General features: G+C 41.0%; 1 protein-coding gene across 1 annotated transcript; it reads right to left on the bottom strand.

The window, feature by feature from the left end:
* Positions 1–699: 699 nt before the first annotated feature.
* On the bottom strand, positions 700–8,115 carry azin1b (antizyme inhibitor 1b). The gene is made up of 11 exons (XM_042506371.1): positions 7,934–8,115; positions 6,615–6,758; positions 5,676–5,874; positions 5,314–5,487; positions 4,904–5,076; positions 4,454–4,667; positions 4,214–4,288; positions 3,561–3,726; positions 3,166–3,275; positions 1,193–1,410; positions 700–1,089 (listed from the first exon to the last, which is right to left on the bottom strand). Exons 3-11 carry the CDS (start codon positions 5,775–5,777, stop codon positions 1,014–1,016), a joined length of 1,308 nt encoding a protein of 435 aa, XP_042362305.1. The 5' UTR covers positions 5,778–5,874; positions 6,615–6,758; positions 7,934–8,115; the 3' UTR covers positions 700–1,013.
* Between the last annotated feature and the right edge of the window lie 1,209 nt (positions 8,116–9,324).

The following is a 9,324-nucleotide window of genomic DNA, read 5'->3' as shown; positions in this document are numbered from 1 at the left end:
ATTTTGTGCATTTTAAACCAGATTAACCTCTCTCTCTCTATTAGAGGCAAGGAGTGCATACGGGTGTATGCAGCTTCTGTGTATTAAAGCTGCAGCTCAAGAGTAAAGAGAATCTCCCACAGCAATTCCTTCATGCCTTTCGAGTAAAGGGAAACCACTGAGGTCACAAATGGCAATCACAGCACACTTTATCCATGTAGCGTTAAAAAACACATCAATATTTTATCAGGAGAACACTGTTAGATGGGCCACAGCATAATACATGGGCAAAACACACGTAAAGATGGGGCTTTAAATTTGCCCCAGTGATATCTGAATCCAATAAATACAAATGCATTGAGGTGAGCTGCAATAAAGAAATAGGTTACATCATTGTCATAATTTCATTTAAACTACGCAAAGTGAGGAGTCTGACGTACAGAATCCGCACGAGGCATCGATTCTTTTAACCACTTCAAAAAAATCATCTACAGACAAAATGTATTGGTGTTGAACAGACACATGATTTAAACGACTGCCAACAGGTAATCAATAGAGAACATGATTTAAATCAATTGTACATGGGGCGGCGTGGGAGATCGGAGGGGTGCGGGGGGGGGGGGGGGGGTGGGGGGCCGGGTGGGGGGGAGGGGGGGGGGGGGGGGGGGGGGGGGGGGGGGGGTCCCATCTCCAAAGAGTCGTCCATTTTGTTGCATAATGTCGTTTGAGTTCTTTTAGCTGACAGATTTTTGGCCATGAGAGGGAGGAGCAAAAATGGGAAGATTATCTTCCACATCAAATCCTACACAATTGAGGTATCGAAAAAACCAATTGCTTGAAAGGTAAGAAAAGAAAAGAAAAAAAATCTAATTCCTGGAAGAAATAATAGGACACTGCATTTTCCAAGGAGGCTGGAATGTTGACCACATTTAGCCCCTTGTCCCAAATACCTCGCTGGCCCCTCTTCTCACACGGTGAAAGGAGAGGCCAAAGAGGATCTGTGCGATTTAATACAGGACAGGGGCAGAGGGGAGTTACGCACTGTACTGCACCATGGAGAAATTCTTCATGTCACTGTCCAGCGCCACACCGGCCTCCTGCATTTCGTACCTGTGGGGAAACACCGAGCATCAAAATCAGTTCCCTGTTAAACACATGTTTAGTATATCTGTAAAGTTATGATCCTTCACATGCTAACTCGCTCCACACTCACCAGTCACAGGTGGAGACAGTGTAGTAGACGGGCAGCGGCGGGGAGCCGGAGAGGCCGCTGAACTCCTCCAGGCCACACACTCCCATGTTGGGGAAGCAGAGCCAGTCTCCCACACTGAGCTCCGGCAGCAGACACCGCTCCACTACCTGGTCCAGCTGGTCCAGTGACGGGCCCCACAGGCTGCTGGGATACACCGCCTCGTCCGCGCACAGCACATGCTGGAGAGAGGAAACAGAGCCGTCAAAACAGGTAACGATCAGAGATGTCACTTTTTGCTCTTCTCACATCTCAACTTGGCACATGCGCGATAATTCAACTCATAATTATAATTATAAGATTATAATTCAAGTCATTTGAACGGCGCTATCCTCACTGGTTAGCACCTGAAATACTCGTTAATTAAAATTATTAACAACATTTTTATTATTCTGAGCAATTGCATACACCAAATGGAAATGCAGTTGCAATAATCAGGCACATTTACTTAAGATTTATTTTCCTAAAGAATATTGTTTTCGATATATTTTATTGTGTCTACAGTTATATTTTAAGAGTTTTCATCATGTCTTGTAGGATAAAATGACACGTTCATAATGAAAATTATGTCAATTATATAACACATTTCAGCAGAGCACGTTTTGATATTTGAAAAATACGATAAACAATTCAAAATGACACCCATAAATTATAATAAATATTTTTTTTGACCATTTGCCCTCATGTATAAAATTATATTCATTATTATATTATTTTCTTACTTTTAGACTAGCTGGATATGAAGTTTAACTTCAGGAAAATCAGTCATTAGGATCATCTCAAATTTCTCCTGCACATACAAAACTATACTCTGCATGTGAAATGCAAATTAGAAGAAGAGTAATATCTGTATGATTACTGTCTGCAACTGAAAACAATTCACTGTAAAATTAAACGATGCATTATGATTTGCAAACTTTACTTCTGTTAGGGTTGGACATACATGTTATCCATCAAAGATTGGCTGAGTACATCCTTTTTTGTTTTGGCGAATTTTGTCACTGTTTTGACAATTAATTTGTCTGCACCTGGAGAACCCGCGAGAGCTGCTCAACAGGCAGCTAGCACAGCGCTAAAACGAAGTGTGGCTGCCTATAACTGAGACTACTCAGCCACAGCGACTCACTCAGCGAGCTGACCCAGTAGCACAAAGAGGCCAGCGACGACAGAGAGAGACAGCCGCGAAAACCAGCACGTTGCAGCAAATTTTTGACCGAAGTCAGTTATTGTTGGACAATGGACAAACGAACCAAGATGATTTTGGTGAGTTTTATTTTGTTTCTTCGAAGTCTGAATGAAATGTGTTTTACTACAGTTAACAAAAGCCAGTCACAGTTTAATGAAAGAGAAAACTAGCATTCAGAAGGTGTAGGGTTTTATTTTTAATAAGGGTAATACTGCATGTGTAAGAATATTCCCAGACTACAAATGTTAGCTCTTTAGCATCAGGTATCAGTGTATGAAATGACGTGAAACTGCCTTAAAGCAATAAAACCATTTCTACAGCACAAGTCACCTGTCTATTAGTTAACTACAGCTCTTGTTTTATGTTGTGCAGTTTGTGTGAGTTTTAGTGATTTAGTTTGCGAGTTAAACACAGCATAGAAGAGGAAATGCATTGTTTATTTTGACAGGCATCCCGGTGCTGTCGGGAGTACACTTCTGTAGCAAACAGCTGTTCGTGTGTCACCGTGAACCTTTTTGACTAATGTCACTCTTCGAGAAATGTTTAAATATCTGAACTTCGTATGATAACCTCACCATCAATGTAGGGTGTATATATAGGTCAATATAATTCACTATCCAAAGAAATTCTGATCCCACTTCCTTAAATACTCATAATGAATGACCTCTTTTCTCTATTCATCTAGAGCTGCTATCAGATTCTTCATTCACTCCCGAATGGGGTTGACTCTCTTGAGGGGAGGCCTACTAACCTTGTGCACTGACGGGGCAGCGATGGAGTTTCCCAGCAGCTTGCGGCTGAATGGACCATAAACACCCTCATTCATGTAGTACAGGAACTCGGTATCTTCATTGTCCACACCTGTGTAAATACATGAGGTGAGTGTGTCAGAAATATAGAACGTGGCGTGTTATCTTCAAACTGAGGATTTGACCTCTGATGATTTTGTTACGATTATGCAACACACACGTGTCAACAAAGAAGGCTTGACATCAAAAATATAAGAAAGCAAAACATCCCGTCTTTTCTAAATCACAATATCATTATCTGCACATATTCACAGCCATAGTGCAGGGACAAATGTATTAAATACATTCAGATTTGAGTAGACTGCAAAAGACAGCTTTATAGAATTAAGTAACTCACCTTGACCGAGGCTGTCCCAGTGGCGGGTCACCACCTTTTTACTGATCACGTTGACAGCCAGGCTGAAAGCTGAGGCCACATAGAAGCTGCCTGGCTGGGCCAACACTTGCACACCGGACAGTGGGGGGAAGTAAGCATCCAGCAGTGGCCTGACTGCAGACTCAACCTGCAAAATTACACAAATATAAGCAATCACAGGTTGTTTCCAGATTAAAACCAACAGGTGCATGGACTTTAGTTTAGGCTTTAGAAGCTGAAATCTGTTACTTTGTGCACACTGTTATTGAGAGGCAACTGATGCAACGTGTGAGCTATAAATAGATGTAAAAGGCATCCAGAGTTGAACTTAAACTGGCATCTTACATCACTGCTGAGTGTAAACAGATGTCTAGCTAGATGAATGAAAATGCTTTTGAGTAAACTGGTCACTTCTTCAGTAATCTGTCAATGGCTAAAGCAAATTAATGAGCATGGGATGGTGTACATTTTGCAATATGAAAGTAATTTCACACTCACTTGGGATATCATTTTATTAAGTATTTCAACTTTTAAAAAGTGTCCTTCAGTTAGTTTTGAGGCTGTCTTGACAAAACCTTTCTTTGTGATCTCTGTTTAAGGCATTCTCCCAAATATCACAGCTGTTAATCACATACCTGTTTGAGCTGAAACTCTGAGCCAGTAAAACCACCACCAATGTCCAGGATGTTCATGTTAAAGCCCAGATCCAGCTGAACAGAAACAGAAAACAGTTGTTACAGTTCATGAAAAAGAACGTATGTGCATAAAAAGGCATTAAGGATGCAGAAAAAAATCTTGAGTTGACTCATATCTACCAAATTCCTGCAGATTAATCATTTTTAATGAAGAATTCTTTTTCCCCAGACAGTACTTACCCCCATGTCAAACACACAGCGGGCATCTGACAGGGCATGGGTGTAGGCCTGTTGCAGGTCTTGGCAGGAGCTGGGAATGTGGAAGGTCACTCCCACCACCTGGACTCCAAGCTCCTTGGCTGCTTCCAGCAGGTGCCGGCAGCTCTTCAGAGAGGAGCCAAAGGCCATGCTGGTCTCAGCTGCGTGGGCCTCGGTTGTCAACTGCAGCAGCAACCTAGAAGAGACAGACAAAGGTACATCAGCCACAGATCAAAAATTGAATGCAGCATGCATCTAAGCAAGATATATCTTTTTTTTGACACAACAACTGCTTTAACAATTTCTGTTCATTTCAGCCCAAGACAAAGACAATGTACTCACACTACATTGAACAGTCTTCAGTTTTACAGTAGAGCAAGAGGGATATAAGGAACTCTGGAAAATTATTTGCTGCTTAATTTAATCACTCACTTTGCACCGGGGTGCAGGCGGGAAATCTTGGACAACTCTGCCTCATTTTCGCACACAAGATGCTGGATGTTGTTCTTGGCAGCATGCTTGATGTGCGCCAGCTGTTTGCAAACGCCTGACAGAACGATGTTTTCTGGTGGCACGCCGTGTTCCAGCACCAGGCTCACTTCAGTCTGCGGGAAACAGAACACACACGTCAGAGAAGTTAACACAACAAAATCTAAAAGCCCCATCAAAACAATCAAAGGGGCACTAAGTGTGTTGCATAAGTTAAAAGGATAACAGTCATCAGCTGACTGGCAATCAATTGAGTGCTTATAATGTAATTTCACAAAAATGTGAAATTCTTTCATAAGAGGATGAGGCACAGTTGATTGACTGAATTTAATTCAGTGAAGGTGGAAGCTCACCTTGTTGGCACAAACAAAGCCAAGGCCCAATGAGGCCAACACCTCGATGACTGCAGGGCTGCTGTTGCACTTGACTGGGTAGTAGGCCTGAAGCTGTGGCACGACGCTCTGCCAGCATACATGCTGCCGCATCAGGGCACCGAGGTCACCCACCACAAACGCACTCTTCTCCACCTGGTAACAAAGGAAGAGATGAAGGCTGCCATGAGTACAAAAAGCAACTAGTAGAATCAACTTTGTCACTTTGACAGGGAAAAGCATGTTAAGTGCTAATGACAGTGTCATAAAAGCTATTTCAAGCATTTGGAGAATTTCTTCCACTGCAACCTGAAGCCATTTAAAGGCCTACAAGCTGGACTCACCAGAGCCTGCTCACAGATGTGTCCATCAATGACATCTTCAAGGGTCACTCCTCCCTCCAGGAGTTCAATGATGTAGCTGGGTTTGTCAGCGAGTCCTTTCATCTCAACCGTATTCCGCTAAGCCGACAATCATAAAGAACAGATAAGCAAGTCAAGGGGTCACGACTGAGCCAATGGGGTCCTGCCGGTATGCAACAAACTGGAAAAGGAGAGGAAGAGAAAACAAACATGACTAAATACATCACCACAACTTTTTTTTCCCCACAGCACTTTAACCAGGAAAACAAAATACACTGGCATGCATAGGGCTGATGAACTTCTACCTAGATGCAGTTCCACCGTTTAAAATTGATAACTAGTGTTGTTAAAAATATCTCCTGATCGGCACAAACTGATTCTGAAAATTTGAAATGTTTTTAAATGTATTTTCTGCAGGATCCATACGCCAAAACCAGCTGTAACCCGCTCTCTCTTATTGTTAATGTTTACGTCAGTCTAACTGCTGTTCTATGCTATTAATCAGGAACGTAAAGTCTGTGTTGTTATATTATAGCCCATTATATTTATCTTTTATCAAAAACTTTGTAATCGTAAACGCTCATTGTCAAATTCTCCCTGTAGTATCTAATACTGATATTTTTCAAGGTATTGCATCTAAATTAAAAAATCCAGTATGGTGACGACAATAATAGCTACTGCTATACGACTGTAGTCCCTTTGGATACGCCTCACTGAACTCTTATCTTAATCTATTGACTTCCTAAAAAAAGTCCCCACCGTAAACCCAATACAAACATGTTTACTCATAGCATGGTTTGTATTCCAAATTCCACCCGGGACATAATGCTCCTGGACTTTGCTTTAGGTGTGTGTGTGTGTGTGTGAGGGTGGAAGAGAGCATGCGTCTTTGATGTGTGAAAAAGGCACTGAGTCACTCACATGGACAAGTCAGGAGATGGACCTGTCCCGCTATCAGCTAGGATCCCAAGGTGGCTCAGCGTTGAAGTCAAAGTGCTCCCGGTAAAGAGCCGCCCCTAGGCCCTCTGGGTAGCGCTCATACACCTGTGCAGAGACAGGGGAGCCCTGAGGGACAAACACAAACAATGTTAGATATATATAGAGAGAAGATCTGTATTTGTCACCAGCTAAATAATATAGGATGAAGTGATTTTAATTACGGTGTTATTATAAATTTTACAGCCATAATGCATCTATTCACATGTCACTATGGTCAAAATGTCACTGGCAAAATCGATGTGTCAAATCAGCACAACACATATTTTCTAATCAATCACATTAAATTGTTTGCAACGTTTTACAGTCATAAATGCAAGTTTGCTATAACAAAACCTCACTTTTGTCTTTTAAATAAAGAAATGGAGCTGTATATTAAGACAATCTCGTTTAAAAACCAGAAATCTATCAAAACCGTGACACTGTTCCTAATTTAATGTGTTGTTTTTCTCTGTTTGTTTAAATGGACCCCTGGCATGTTTTGTGTTAATTTTATTTTAATTCATGTGTTGCTTTTGTGTATATTTACCCGTTTATCTGTTTTAAATGAAAGCTAAACTTTTTATTTCTTTTATTGTATAGATTGATCTAACAGAATAAAAACAACAACACGTTAACAAACTCTCGCGCGCGTTTACGTGGCTTGCTCATGTCAGAGCAGTGTTATTCCTGACTAATTAAAAACTCACTGTCGGTCCACGGTATGAGATAACTGTCTGAATAAAACACGCGAGTGTGTTGCGATTGTGCAGGTAGTGTCACAACTTGACAAATTAGATATTTTTATCGCAAAGCGTCGTCAAAACAAAACATAAAAGCTCAAGTTACGCCACACATTTGTTAATAACATTTACATTTAGCATGAGGAAAACTGAACACAAGAAAAGCCATCGCGAGGAAACGCGCACCCGAGATATTCTTGGCACCAGAGAGCTGCTCATGTTGAGCTGGCTGCCGACGGACCGCACGTCGAAAGAAGAAGCTTACGTTAGCACCGCATTTTGATAATAACCGTCAAAACAAACCCCAACACTGACACAATACGGTAATAAACAACAGACTGATGCGTAAATGTCGATTAATAGTCCACTTGTACATTCAAACTGCATAAAGACATGACAAAAACATAAAATTCAATGAATCGGGTCTGTCATGTGTAGCTAGAAGGCAGAACGACCAGCCCGCCATGTTACGTCCGCCTGCCCGATCCGAGGAACTCAGACCAAGTATTTCGCTGTACTTACGTGAGATAACGGCCAAAATGTTTTGGAAAATCGTCTTCTCTTTTTCGGCGGAATTTTTAAAGAGTAGTGGGCACAACGATATAAGAAAGAAAGAAGGCGGTTTTTGCCATATGGTTAGATGAGGGACGAGCGGCGGCTGCGTAGCGTCTTCTCTCTGGTTTGATGGGCGGAGGACGACTGAAGCCGAGCGGAGGAAGTGGAAAAGGTAATCAACGGCCGTGGGCGGGACTTAACGTTCAGTTTCACCAATGAGCTTTCTCCATTTTTGTGCACATACCAAATATGTATTTCCGAACATCTTACAGGCCGCCGTAGATTTGTGATGTTTACTCAAGTTACATAACCATAAACTTTCCATAGATGGCAACTCGCCTCAATCAGTCCAAGAAATCTACCTCGATTTTCTCACACGACAATTCTGATACACTTGTTGTACAATTCCACCTGCAGCTGTAGGCGAAGCCCATACAACAGCCTACTTGCTTTTTGATAAACAAATATTTGTGTTAATGTTATTTACTCAGTGAGTCAGTGCAAAGTCTTAACAAAATGTAAAAAAGTAGCAACACTGCTCTGTGAAAAAAACATTATCCTACTTAACTCTTGCGTTGTCTTAACTTTCTGCACACACCACTTGTCCTAAGGGTTAAAAATGACCTACCTTTAATAAACCCCTAAAATAAAGCAGCTTGATTGATTTTTAAACCCCAAATCTGTTTTGCATGAAGAAACAGCATGTCATTTATCACAAACGTTGTGAATAACTAGGTTTTCCCTCTTCACAGTGCAGAAAAACTGCATTTAGTCAGTGAAATCCGTTTGTTTTTATTACAACACACTTGTCATGATAATTTTCTCACTAAAGTAGAGGTTTATTATTATTCATGATATTGTTATTATTATTATTATTTCTAAAGGTACTGCATGGATGTAAAAATATTTTTTAACAAGATATATTACTTGTGTTGCCTTATAGGGAAAAGATAACAGTCTTTGAGGACAGTATGCAAGTTTGTGTGCATGGACTTGTGTTTTCTGTGTGTGTGTGTGTGTGTGTGTGTGTGTGGGACGGGGGAGTATGAAAATTATTTTATAATTGCCAGATGAAAAATGACCCCTAAGACAAGGTTTGTTTTTTTTTTTTTTTACGCTGTTGGTGTATAGCTTTTCATGGAACAAAGGAAATGTGTCACTTTTTCTTATGTTGTGGTTATTCTAGGAAAAGCCATCGAATTTCAAGTTGAAAAAACATAATTTAGGGGGTTTTCTATGCTGTTGGAACATGGTGGCAGGTCATCTTCATCCCTAAAACTGTGTAAGGGTTAAAGGTTTTTCTGGTCAACAAAATATTTCTATTAGTGTAATTTACTCAGCGACTTAGTGCAAAGTCA

The sequence above is a fragment of the Plectropomus leopardus genome, chromosome 18, assembly GCF_008729295.1.
Source record: "Plectropomus leopardus isolate mb chromosome 18, YSFRI_Pleo_2.0, whole genome shotgun sequence".
In the NCBI taxonomy this organism is placed as follows: domain Eukaryota; kingdom Metazoa; phylum Chordata; class Actinopteri; order Perciformes; family Serranidae; genus Plectropomus; species Plectropomus leopardus.
This window is presented reverse-complemented; position numbering and strand designations above follow the sequence as displayed.